Below are 13,624 nucleotides of genomic sequence, written 5' to 3'. Positions count from 1 at the left end.
TCCTGTCTCGGAGCTCTACGGACAATTCCTTTGACCTCAAGGCTTGGTTTTTGCTCTGATATGCACTGTCAACTGTGGGGCCTTATATAGATAGACAAGTGTGTGCCTTTCCAAATTATGTCCAATCAATTGAATTTACCACAGGTGGACTCCAATCAAGTTGTAGAAACATCTCAAGGATGATCAATGGAAACAGGATGCACCTGAACTCAATTTCAAGTCTCATAGCAAAGGGTCTGAATACTTATGTAAATAAGGTATTTCTAAATTTTCAAACATTTCTAAAAACCAGTTTAGCTTTGTCATTACGGGGTATTGTGTGTGAATATTTAATATTTGTAATCAATTGTAGAATAAGGCTGTAAAATAACAAAACATGGAAACAGTGAAGGGGTCTGAATACTTTCTGAATGCATGGTATGCATACAGTGCAGTCCGTAATTATTGGGACAATGAAGGATTTGTTCTTTTTTTGGCTCTATACTTCTAAACATTGGATTTGAATTCAAACAATGACTACGAGGTTAAAGTGCAGACTGTCAGATTTACTTTTAGTGTATTCTCATCCATATCAGGTGAACCATTTAGAAATTGCATCACTTTTTGTACATAGTACATTTTAGGGGGACAAACGTATTGGGACAAATGAACTTATATGTGTATTCAAGTAGTAAAAAGTTAAGTGTTTGGTCCCATATTTATAGCACTCAATGACTACATCAAGCTTGTGACTATACACATTTGTTGCAAAATTTGCTGTTTGTTTGGGTTGTGTCCTATAGGAATTAATGGTAAAACATTTGTGTCATTTTGGGGTCACTTTTATTGTGAATAGAATATGTTTCTAAACACATCTACATGTATGTGGATGCTACCATGATTATGGATAGTCCTGAATGAATTGTGAATAGTGATAAGGGAGAGTTACAGACAATATATGATACCCCCACCAAAATGCTAACCTCCCCTGTTATTGTAATGGTGAGAAGTTAGCATGTCTTGGGGGTATGATATAAAATGCTAACCTCCCCTGTTATTGTAATGGTGAGAGGTTAGCATGTCTTGGGGGTATGATATAAAATGCTAACCTCCCCTGTTATTGTAATGGTGAGAGGTTAGCATGTCTTGGGGTATGATATAAAATGCTAACCTCCCCTGTTATTGTAATGGTGAGAGGTTAGCATGTCTTGGGGGTATGATATAAAATGCTAACCTCCCCTGTTATTGTAATGGTGAGAGGTTAGCATGTCTTGGGGGTATGATATAAAATGCTAACCTCCCCTGTTATTGTAATGGTGAGAGGTTAGCATGTCTTGGGGGTATGATATAAAATGCTAACCTCCCCTGTTATTGTAATGGTGAGAGGTTAGCATGTCTTGGGGGTATGATATAAAATGCTAACCTCCCCTGTTATTGTAATGGTGAGAGGTTAGCATGTCTTGGGGGTATGGTATATGATGCTAACCTCCCCTGTTATTGTAATGGTGAGAGGTTAGCATGTCTTGGGGGTATGGTATATGATGCTAACCTCCCCTGTTATTGTAATGGTGAGAGGTTAGCATGTCTTGGGGGTATATATTTGGTGTCTAACTTTCTAACCATCATTATTCACAATTCATTCAGGATTATCCGTAACCATGGTAGCATCCACATTCATTGTTCCCCTAAAATGGGGGGACTGTGTACAAAAAGTGCTGTAATTTCTAAACGGCTCAACCGATATGGATGAAATTGACATTGTGCACTTTAACTTCATAGTCATTGTTTGATTTCAAATCCAAACTTTTGAGGTATAGAGCCAAAAGAAGAACAAATGCTTCACTGTCACAATAAATACCAAGGGCACAGTATGTACACCGGATGAATTTCCACCAGATATACTAAGAACAGTAGATTATATTATAGTGAGCTATGTCAAGAATCCAGTATGTAAATAAATATGTGTGTATAAACAGACAACTAAATTGCAATGTGCAGTAGAATAAATAATAGAATGAACTATGATGAGAATACAGTATTTAAATACACAATACAAAACCCCATGGCAAAACAGATAGAATTGCAAGAATTTAACTTCCTGAACAGAGTCCAGAATATAAATATATACATTATACAAAAGTGTGTGGATACCCCTTCAAATTAGTGGATTCAGCTATTTCAGCCACAGCCGTTGCTTACTGGTGTATAAAATTGAGCACACAGCCATGCAATCTCCATAGACAAACCTTGGCAGTAGAATGGCCTTACTGAAGAGCTGAGTGACTTTCAATGTGGCCCCATCACAGAATGCCACCTTTCCAACAAGTCAGTTCATCAAATTTCTGCCCTGCTAGTGCTGCCCCGGTCAACTGTAAAGTGCTATTGTGAAATATGAATGTCTAGGAGCAACAACGGCTCAGCCAGGAAGTGGTTGGCCACACAAGCTCACAGAGCGAGACCTCTGAGTGCTGAAGCGCGTTGCAAGGTTGCAACACTCACTACCGAGGACCAAACTGCCTATAGAAGCAACGTCAGCACAATAAATGTTAGTCAGGAGTTTCATGAGATGTGATGGGTTTCCATGGCCGAGCAGTCTCAAACAAGCCTAAGATCAAGCGTCGGCTGTAGTGGTTTAAAGCTCGCTGCCATTGGACTCTGGAGCAGTGGAAACAGGTCCTTTGGAGTGATTAATCATGCTTCACCATCTGGCAGTCAGACGGACGAATCTGGGTTTGGCGGATGCCAGGAAAACGCTACCTGCCCGAATGCGTAGTGCCAACTGTTAAGTTTGGTGGAGGAGGAATAATGGTCTAGGGTTGTTTTTCATTGTTCGGGCTAGAAGCCTTAGTTCCAGTGAAGGGAAATCTTAACACTACAGCATACAATGACATTTTAGACAATTCTGTGCTTCCAACTTTGTGGCAACAGCTTGGGGAAGGCCCTTTCCTGTTTCAGCATGACAATGCACCGTGCACAAAGCAAGGTCTATACAGAAATGGTTTATCGAGCATGGAAGAACTTGACTGGCCTGCACAGAGCCCTGACCTCAACCCCATTGGACACCTTTGGGATGAATTAGAACGCCAACTGCGAAACAGGCCTAATCGTCCAACATCAGTTGCCCGACCTCACTAATGCTCGTGGCTGAAGTCCCCGCAGCAATGTTCCAACATCTAGTGGAAAGCCTTCCCAGAAGAGTGGAGGCTGTTATAGCAGCAAAGGGTGGGACCAACTTCATATTAATGCCCATGATTTTGGAATGAGATGTTCGACGAGCAGGTGTCCACATACTTTGGTCATGTAGTGTATGTATGTGAATGGTGTGTATAGACAGTATGGACAATATGTGGATAGAAAAGGTGTATATATAGGATGAGCCTTGACTAGAATACAGTATGAAGTGGGTAAAATAGTATGTAAACATTATTAAAGTGACCAGTGTTTCTTGACTTTGTAAACAGGGCAGCAGTCTCTAAGGTGCAGGGTATAGTACTGGGTGATAGCCGGCTAGCAACAGTGACTAAGGTTCAGGACAGGGTGCTGGGCGGAGGCCCGGCTTGATGATCTTCTTGGCCTTCCTGTGACAACGGGTGCTGTAGATGTCCTGGAGGGCAGGGAGTGTGCCCCCGGTGAGGCGTTGGGCTGACCGCACCACCATCTGTAGCCCTGTGGTTGCGGGCGGTGCAGTTGCCAGGCAGTGATACAGCCCGACAGAATGATCTCAATGGTGCATCTGTAGAAGTTATGAGGGGCATAGGGGTCAAGTCAAATTTCTTCAGCCTCCTGAGGTTGAAGAGGCGCTGTTGCGCCTTCTCCACCATGCTGTCATTATGAAGGGACCATTTCAGGTCGTCAGTGATGTGTACGCAGAGGAACTTGAAGCTTTTAACCCTCTCCACTGTGACCTCGTCGATGTGGATGGGGGCGTGCTCTCTATGCTGCCTCCTGTAGTCCACGATCAACTCTGTTGTTTTGTTGAGGTTATTTTCCTGACACCACTACACCAGGGCCCTCCCCTCCTCCCTAGAGGCCGTCTCGTTGACGTTATTTTCCTAACACCACTACACCAGGGCCCTCCCCTCCTCCCTAGAGGCTGTCTCGTTGACGTTATTTTCCTGACACCACTACACCAGGGCCCTCCCCTCCTCCCTAGAGGCTGTCTCGTTGACGTTATTTTCCTAACACCACTACACCAGGGCCCTCCCCTCCTCCCTAGAGGCTGTCTCGTTGACGTTATTTTCCTAACACCACTACACCAGGGCCCTCCCCTCCTCCCTAGAGGCTGTCTCGTTGACGTTATTTTCCTGACACCACTACACCAGGGCCCTCCCCTCCTCCCTAGAGGCTGTCTCGTTGACGTTATTTTCCTGACACCACTACACCAGGGCCCTCCCCTCCTCCCTAGAGGCCGTCTCGTTGAGGTTATTTTCCTGACACCACTACACCAGGGCCCTCCCCCTCCCCCTAGAGGCTGTCTCGTTGACGTTATTTTCCTGACACCACTACACCAGGGCCCTCCCCTCCTCCCTAGAGGCCGTCTCGTTGAGGTTATTTTCCTGACACCACTACACCAGGGCCCTCCCCTCCTCCCTAGAGGCTGTCTCGTTGACGTTATTTTCCTAACACCACTACACCAGGGCCCTCCCCTCCTCCCTGGAGGCCCTGGTGTAGTGATGAGCTTGGTGTTGCCGTAGTCAATGAACAGCATTCTTACATAGGTATTTCTCTTGTCCAGGTGGGATAGGGCAGTGTGCAGTCGTCTGTGGATCTGTTGGAGAGGTACGCAAATGGTAATGGGTCTAGGGCGTCAGGTAAGGTGGAGGTGATATGATCCTTAACCAGCCTCTCAAAGCACTTCATGATGACAGAAGTGAGTGCTACGGGGCTATAGTCATTTAGTTCAGTTACCTTTGCTTTCTTGGTTACAGGAACAATGGTGGACACCTTGAAGCAAGCGGGGACCACAGACTGAGATAGAGAGATTGAATATTCCGTAAACACTCCAGTCAGCTGGTCTGCACATGCTCTGAGGGTGGGGCTTGGGATGCCGTCTGGGCCGGCAGCCTAGCGAGGGTTAACATGCCACAAAGATCGGAAACACACAGTCCTCGCGAGCGGCGGGAACCCACAGTCCTCGTGAGCGGCGGGAGCCCACAGTCCTCGCGAGCGGCGGGAGCCCACAGTCCTCGTGAGCGGCTGGAGCCCACAGTCCTCGTGAGCGGCACTGTGTTGTTTTCCTCGAAGAGAGTGAAGGTGTTCAACTTGTCCGGGAGCGAGGCGACGGTGTCCGCGACATGGCTGGCTTTCCCCTCATAGTCAGTAGTTGTATGGAGTCCCTGCCACGTGTTTCGTGTCTAAGCCATTGAATTGCTTCTCCACTTTGTCCCTGTACTGTCATTTTGCCTATTTGATTGCTGTATGGAGGGCATAGCTGGTCTGTTTGTACACGTATTCCCAGTCCTCTTGCCGTAGTTAATCATTTCACTACACTCGCAATAACATCTGCTAACCATGTGTATGTGATCAATAAAATGAGATTTTTGGTTAAATGCGGTATGTGTAAATGTACACAGTGTATACGTCGATACTGTTCCCAGTGTAAATATGATAAAATACATCAAATCGACTGCAGTTGATATATGTTTATTATCAATTATCTTACATGGGCCAGGTTTTTGAGCTCGGCGCACTCCTCCACAGACATGACATCATCCAGGAGAACCCTCTGAGTTCCGTTCAGGGCCTGTGAGTTCTGGATCAGCTGCACACTGTCATACACCAGGGGTCCTCCTACAGAACACACACAGAGGATCAGGAAACATGTTAACCCCTCAATGGCGGTGGTTCCCAAACTGTGGCCCCCCACAAAAAAAGAACCCCGTCCGGCTTTACAATACAAAGGTTGCCATTTTGAAAGTGGGTAGTGAATAATCAGATTTCCTCTTGTCATGTCAGTCATTACAGACCTTAGAGAGATATTTATAACTTATATTTATAACTTGTCAGACATGTCCAGATCAACTAGCCCATGTCAGCAGAGTTTTTTAGCTAGGTTTTTAAGTCCATAGATTTTGTTGTAATGTTCGCGTCACTCAAATATCACATGAACACGCTGAGAAAATGATCTTAAAAACGGCAAAATGTTCTCTGCACCCCATGTCAAAATGTGTAGAATTGCAGGAAATAATCTTTTAACCTGCTAAATGTTCTCTACGCCAACAAGAGGATGTTCCCCAACACTGGAAAGGGGGCTGGAGTTGACCAAATGGTAATATTTTGAGGCATTACCTTTTTGTCTTATGTCTTTGTCAATTCTAACTGAATAATTCCATTACATTTGAGCAGTTGTGAAGAGAACAGAGTATGTAGTCGTACCTTCTCGGAGCTCCTGTGGCGGGGCCAGGGTGAAGTTCTTCTTCTCTGAGATGGGCACATACTCCATCCATCCATCAGTACCAGAAGGAATCCTGCAGGGGGAATGGAAGAACAGAGTCAGTACATCAAGTTCATTTAAATAAGGCGGAGACCATCAACACAGCTGAAATACACCGTTCTTTGCCTCTGGTCAAGGTCTTTTACATGGGAGTAACTACGCGACTAGTGACATCATATAGGCTGCCATACTAGAAGTATGCAGTAGATGTCAGTGCAATCTTATACAAGACATAGTATTGCAGTTCAAAGTACCACATATTGAAGTATTCAGATAGATAGATAAATAAAGGTTAAGTAAGGAATCTAACTAGGCAAGTCCGTTAAGAACAAATTCTTATTCACAATGACGGCCTGCCGTGGCCAAACCCGGACGACGCTGGGCCAATTGTGCGCCACCCTATGGGACGCCCAATCACGGCCTGATGTGATACAGCCTGGTTTTACTAATGGTCTATGTAAAACGCATATCTTTGTAAGCTATATAATTTAAAATATTATAACTATTGAACATTTCCAAGGGGATATTTCAGGGCTCACCGGTTAGAATCCTCTCTGCCTCCTGTGCTGGTCCAATAATGCTACAAGTAAAACATTGACAGATCAGAAAATGTCCACAACATGGAAATGATGCAGCACACAGCACCAATGGTTATCCATCACAACCACCAGGTGGTGCTGTGTGCTGAGAGAGTAATGGTGTAACTACCAGGCACCTGTTACTGTGCTGCACACTATAAATCAAGTGTCTCAGAGTAGGAGTGCTGATCTAGGATCTGGTCCTCCTCCATCCATGCTATCTTATTCATTTTATAATCTAAAAAGCAAAAACTGATCCTAAATCAGCGCTCCTATTCTGAGACGCTTCATACGGCCCAAGCTCTGTCATTAGTCAGGAAAGCCATTCACAAGTTTTACAGACAGCCCAAAGAGTTCCAATAAGAGGCTACGTTGACATTGGTCCTCAGTGTACTACTCACCCCCTCTGTAAGCTCCACGTGCATGTTGTCACTGCCGATCATCAGTAGCTCCAGCTCCTGCTCATGGCGCCGCAGGTACCACTCAGCCTTCTGGAGACACACTGGGCTGTTCATCTCCACAGGTACAATCCATTTTGACTTAGCACATCACCTAGCTACTGAATCTCCCTTGAAACATAACGTTTAGGAAGACCATGTCCCTAACCACTACACATCTGTAGTACTATAGCACTGTACGTACATCCCTACCCTAATACCTCTTCCTTTTCAGCTGCCAAGCATCCTACAGGCCTGACCCAGTGGGGGTCTACCATCCTCTCCTCAGTGATGAACCCAATGGCTGTGCTATATTGCCATCTCAGCATTTCACAGATGAGCTTTTTACTAGTTGGCAGGGCCTTAAAGGAGGACTGCTGTGACCGGAGCGGCTGGAACGCAGCCTGACGCCTCTTAAGCATGGACCTGACCCGATAAAAAAGCCTCGTCTTGGACTTACATTATAGTAGCTGGGAGTAGGAGAAGAGGAGAGGGAGAAAGAATGGGCGAAGATCTGCAATAGACGAAAAGGAGTGACGCTTTGTTGTGAAACCCGAGCAGCTAGTAGCGTTTGTGGTTTCAAGAAAAATCCTCTTTTCACCCGTCATCCAAACAGCTCCTAAATTGTTTCTGTGGGCATTGGGACATGATTTCCCCCTACTCCCTGTTGCTGAAAGGTCTATTTGGCAGGGAGGCAGACCACAGCTCTCTACTGCTCTATACTGAGTAAATGAGGTCCCTGAGTCCCCAGAGAGAGAGAGAGAGAGAGAGAGAAAAGAGAGAGAGAGGGTGAAATCGGTAGAGAGAGAGAGCAGGAGAGAGAGCAGGAGAGAGATCGAGAGAGAGCAGGAGAGAGCGAGAGAGAGCAGGAGAGAGCGAGAGAGAGAAGGAGAGAGCGAGAGAGAGAAGGAGAGAGCGAGAGAGAGAAGGAGAGAGCGAGAGAGAGAAGGAGAGAGCGAGAGAGAGAAGGAGAGAGAGAGCAGGAGAAAGAGAGAGAGAGCAGGAGAAAGAGAGAGCAGGATAAAGAGAGAGAGCAGGAGAGAGAGAGAGAGAGCAGGAGAGAGGGAGAAAGGGGGAGGGGGAGAGGGTGAAATCGGTAGAGAGAGCAGGAGAGAGAGAAGGGGAGAGAGAAGGAGAGAGAGAGAGCAGGAGAAAGAGAGAGAGAGCAGGATAAAGAGAGAGAGAGCAGGAGAGAGAGAGAGAGAGAGAGAGAGCAGGAGAGAGGGAGAAAGGGGGAGGGGGAGAGGGTGAAATCGGTAGAGAGAGCAGGAGAGAGAGAGAGCAGGAGAGAGAGAGAGAGCAGGAGAGAGAGAGAGCAGGAGAGAGAGAGAGAGCAGGAGAGAGAGAGAGCAGGAGAGAGAGAGAGCAGGAGAGGGAGAAATGGGGGAGAGAGAGAGCAGAGGGAGAGAGAGAGCAGAGGGAGAGAGTGGGAGGGAGAGAGAGAGACAGAGAGAGTCAGAGAAAGAGAGACGAGTATGAGAGAGAGAAATGAGGGATGGAGAGAGTGAGAGAGAGAAAGAGAGACAGCAAGGGAGAGAGAGAGAGAGAGAGAGAGAGAGAGGGGGAGAGAGAGAGAGAGAGAGAGAGAGAGGGGGGATAGGGAGGGTGAGAGTGAGAGAGAGAGAGAGAGAGAGAGAGAGAGAGGGGGAGAGAGAGATAGGGAGGGTGAGAGTGAGAGAGAGAGCGCACGAGGGACAGAGAGAGACAGAGAGAGGTCATGAGCAGATGAGCTCCTGCATATTTCAGCATGTTCTTAAAATAATATAAATTTAGAGTTAGATAAACTTGTATTTTTTGGCAGGGTCACATACAGGATGCTACCCTCCACAACATAACCTTCACTCCAAACCTACAACCTCATTTTGGACAGAATTACAGAATTACCTGGAAGGCCCAAGCTATAAAGCAAATGCTCTGGCAAACAAACTGAAAACACCATCCAACCTGGAACTGAGTGAGTAATGTTTAGTCTGAAGCTATTTTTTTTACTTTCAAAAGCCAAGAAGAAAAATACATTACAACGATAGATTTGACTTCATAAGGACTGAATGCTAAGCTAGGCTACCAAGCTGCTAGGACAAAGAGATACATCTTCAACTAGCACTGACGTGTCCAATGACAGGTGTCAAAGCCCTTTAGCCCAACAATGGCAGGAGAATCAAACCGGCTACTCCAACCAAATGCAGAGGCCTTAGAAGCTGCCTCCCGCTGTTCAGAGATAATTAAAATACAGTACCCTGTGTATGTATAAAATACTAAGGCACGAAAATAGTACAAAATGAAGCTAGAACTAGAACAGTCTGCAGCACCCAGCCTCACCCTACTAGAATCTGTCAAAAGTCAAATGTCTACTGTGTGCTGATGATCTGGTGCTCCTGTCCCCAACCAAGGAGGGCCTACAGCAGCACCTAGATGTTCTGCACAGATTCTGTCAGACCTGGGCCCTGACAGTAAATCCCAGTAAGACAAAAATAATGGTGTTCCAAAAAAGGTCCAGTCGCCAGGAACACAAAATACAAATTCCATCTAGACACCGTTGCCCTAGAGCACACAAAAAAACTATACATACCTCGGCCTAAACATCAGCGCCACAGGTAACTTCCACAAAGCTGTGAACGATCTGAGAGACAAGGCAAGAAGGGCTTTCTATGCCATCAAAAGGAACATCAAATTTGACATACCAATTAGGATCTGGCTAAAAATACTTGAATGAGTTACAGAACCCATTGCCCGTTATGGTTGTGAGGTCTGGGGTCCGCTCACCAACCAAGAATTCACAAAATGGGACAAATACCAAATTGAGACTCTGCATGCAGAATTCTGCAAAAATATCCTCTGTGTACAACGTAAAACACCAAATAATGCATGCAGAGCAGAATTAGGCCGATTCCCGCTAATTATCAAAATCCAGAAAAGAGCTGTTAAATTCTACAACCACCTAAAAGGAAGCAATTCCCAAACCTTCCATAACAAAACCATCACCTACAGAGAAATGAACCTGGAGAAGAATCCCCTAAGCAAGCTGGTTCTGGGGTTTCTGTTCACAAACACAAACACACCCCACAGAGCCCCAGGACAGCACCACAATTAGACCCAACCAAATCATGAGAAAACAAAAAGATAATTACTTGACACATTGGAAAGAATTAACAAAAAAAAACAAGCAAACTAGAATGCTATTTGGCCCTAAACAGGGAGTACACAGTGGCAGAATACCTGACCACTGTGACTGACCCAAACTTAAGGAAAGCTTTGACTATGTACAGACTCAGTGAGCATAGCCTTGCTATTGAGAAAGGCCGCCATAGGCAGACATGGCTCTCAAGAGAAGACAGGCTATGTGCTCACTGCCCACAAAATGAGGTGGAAACTGAGCTGCACTTCCTAACCTCCTGCCCAATGTATGACCATATTAGAGAGACATATTTCCCTCAGAATACACAGACTCACAAAGACCATATTAGAGAGACATATTTCCCTCAGAATACACAGACTCACAAAGAATTCGAAAACAACCCCAATTTTGATAAACTCCCATATCTACTGGGTGAAATACCACAGTGTGCCATCACAGCAGCAAGATGTGTGACCTGTTGCCACAAGAAAAGGGAAACCAGTGAAGAACAAACACCATTGTAAATACAACCCATATTTATGTTGATTTATTTTCCCTTTTGTACTTTAACTGTATATAGACATAATATGACATTTGAAATGTCTTTATTGTTCTGGAACTTGTGAGTGTAATGTTTAATATAATATTATTGTTAATTTTATCATCTACTTCACTTGCTCTGGCAATGTAAACCTGTCTTTTCCATGCCAATAAAGCCCCTTAAATTGAATTTGATATGGAATGAAGGTTTGAGGAATACAAACAAAACTAGTAGTGACCAGTCATTAGCCGCACAGTATGTCGGCTGGCTGGCACACACACACACACACACACACACACACACACACACACACACACACACACACACACACACACACACACACACACACGTGTCCCATGTAGAATGCATACTGTTCTAAATGGAACCTTGTTCCCTATGTAGACAGCAGTGTTCCATGTAGAATGCATACGGTCCTAAATGTCTGATCTGAATTACTGCCACATTTACATTCCCAGTAAACACAAATTATGCAAGTAACATAAGCTCATATGGGTCCTGATTAATAGTAGTGCACTATATAGGGAATATCTCATATGGGTCCGGTTAATAGTAGTGCACTATATAGGGAATAGCTCATATGGGTCCTGGTTAATAGTAGTGCACTATATAGGGAATAGCTCATATGGGTCCTGGTTAATAGTAGTGCACTATATAGGGAATAGCTCATATGGGTCCTGGTTAATAGTAGTGCACTATATAGGGAATAGGGTGCCATTTAGGACGGAGCCAAGGTCTTACCTCCCGGGGTTTGAGGTCGTGACCTATAGCCTCTCTATAGTACTCCACGTTCTCTGTCATAAACTCGTCCCCCTCGTGGAACAGCAGGTAGGACTGGGCACACGCCAAGGCCTCCTCCACCATGTTAACTGGAGAGACAGAGAGAGAAAGAAGACATTATGAAATGGACAGTAGTGTTTTGTTCTGTTGTATTGTTTGGCAACGTTGTGAGGTTCTTGTGTCGATAAAGCTTGTTTGAATTGAAAACGGTATTGAATATTTAAATTGACTGGAGAGACAGGGAGAGACAGTGAGAGAAAGCGCACATTAACAGGTAGATATCGAAAACTTCAATAAGCATTTCTCAACGGCTGGCCATGCCTTCCGCCTGGCTACTCCAACCTCGGCCAACAGCTCCGCCCCCCCGGCAGCTCCTCGCCCAAGCCTCTCCAGGTTCTCCTTTACCCAAATCCAGATAGCAGATGTTCTGAAAGAGCTGCAAAACCTGGACCCATACAAATCAGCTGGGCTTGACAATCTGGACCCCTATTTCTGAAACTTTCCGCCGCCATTGTCGCAACCCCTATTACCAGCCTGTTCAACCTCTCTTTCATATCGTCTGAGATCCCCAAGGATTGGAAAGCTGCCGCAGTCATCCCCCTCTTCAAAGGGGGAGACACCCTGGACCCAAACTGTTACAGACCTATATCCATCCTGCCCTGCCTATCTAAGGTCTTCGAAAGCCAAGTCAACAAACAGGTCACTGACCATCTCGAATCCCACCGTACCTTCTCCGCTGTGCAATCTGGTTTCCGAGCCGGTCACGGTTCCACCTCAGCCACACTCAAGGTACTAAACGATATCATAACCGCCATCGATAAAAGACAGTACTGTGCAGCCGTCTTCATTGACCTTGCCATAGACTCTGTCAATCACCATATTCTTATCGGCAGACTCAGTAGCCTCGGTTTTTCGGATGACTGCCTTGCCTGGTTCACCAATTACTTTGCAGACAGAGTTCAGTGTGTCAAATCGGAGGGCATGCTGTCCGGTCCTCTGGCAGTCTCTGGGGGTGCCACAGGGTTCAATTCTCGGGCCGACTCTTTTCTCTGTATATATCAATGATGTTGCTCTTGCTGCGGGCGATTCCCTGATCCACCTCTAGGCAGACGACACCATTCTATATACTTTCGGCCCGTCATTGGACACTGTGCTATTTAACCTCCAAACAAGCTTCAATGCCATACAACACTCCTTCCGTGGCCTCCAACTGCTCTTAAACGCTAGTAAAACCAAATGCATGCTTTTCAACCGATCGCTGCCTGCACCCGCATGCCCGACTAGCATCACCACCCTGGATGGTTCCGACCTTGAATATGTGGACATCTATAAGTACCTAGGTGTCTGGCTAGACTGCAAACTCTCCTTCCAGACTCATATCAAACATCTCCAATCGAAAATCAAATCAAGAGTCGGCTTTCTATTCCGCAACAAAGCCTCCTTCACTCACGCCGCCAAGCTTACCCTAGTAAAACTGACTATCCTACCGATCCTCGACTTCGGCGATGTCATCTACAAAATGGCTTCCAACACTCTACTCAGCAAACTGGATGCAGTCTATCACAGTGCCATCCGTTTTGTCACTAAAGCACCTTATACCACCCACCACTGCGACCTGTATGCTCTAGTCGGCTGGCCCTCGTTACATATTCGTCGCCAGACCCACTGGCTCCAGGTCATCTACAAGTCCATGCTAGGTAAAGCTCCGCCTTATCTCAGTTCACTGGTCACGATGGCAACACC

At 45.7% G+C, this 13,624-nt stretch overlaps 1 protein-coding gene across 1 annotated transcript in view; it reads right to left on the bottom strand.

Moving 5' to 3' along the window:
* LOC112253254 (prolyl 3-hydroxylase 2) overlaps nt 1-13,624 on the bottom strand; it is a 102,316-nt gene that overhangs the window by 9,100 nt on the left and 79,592 nt on the right. Inside the window, exons 5-9 of the mRNA XM_042322965.1 lie at nt 11,843-11,970; nt 7,392-7,481; nt 6,952-6,992; nt 6,355-6,446; nt 5,642-5,769 (exon numbers count right to left, since the gene is read on the bottom strand). Of these exons, the coding sequence (XP_042178899.1) occupies nt 5,642-5,769; nt 6,355-6,446; nt 6,952-6,992; nt 7,392-7,481; nt 11,843-11,970 (479 nt within the window). The remainder of the gene's footprint in view (nt 1-5,641; nt 5,770-6,354; nt 6,447-6,951; nt 6,993-7,391; nt 7,482-11,842; nt 11,971-13,624) is intronic.

This window comes from Oncorhynchus tshawytscha, linkage group LG06 (assembly GCF_018296145.1).
Source record: "Oncorhynchus tshawytscha isolate Ot180627B linkage group LG06, Otsh_v2.0, whole genome shotgun sequence".
NCBI lineage: Eukaryota > Metazoa > Chordata > Actinopteri > Salmoniformes > Salmonidae > Oncorhynchus > Oncorhynchus tshawytscha.
Note: the sequence above shows the minus strand (reverse complement) of the source record. Positions and strands in the feature narration are given on the sequence as shown.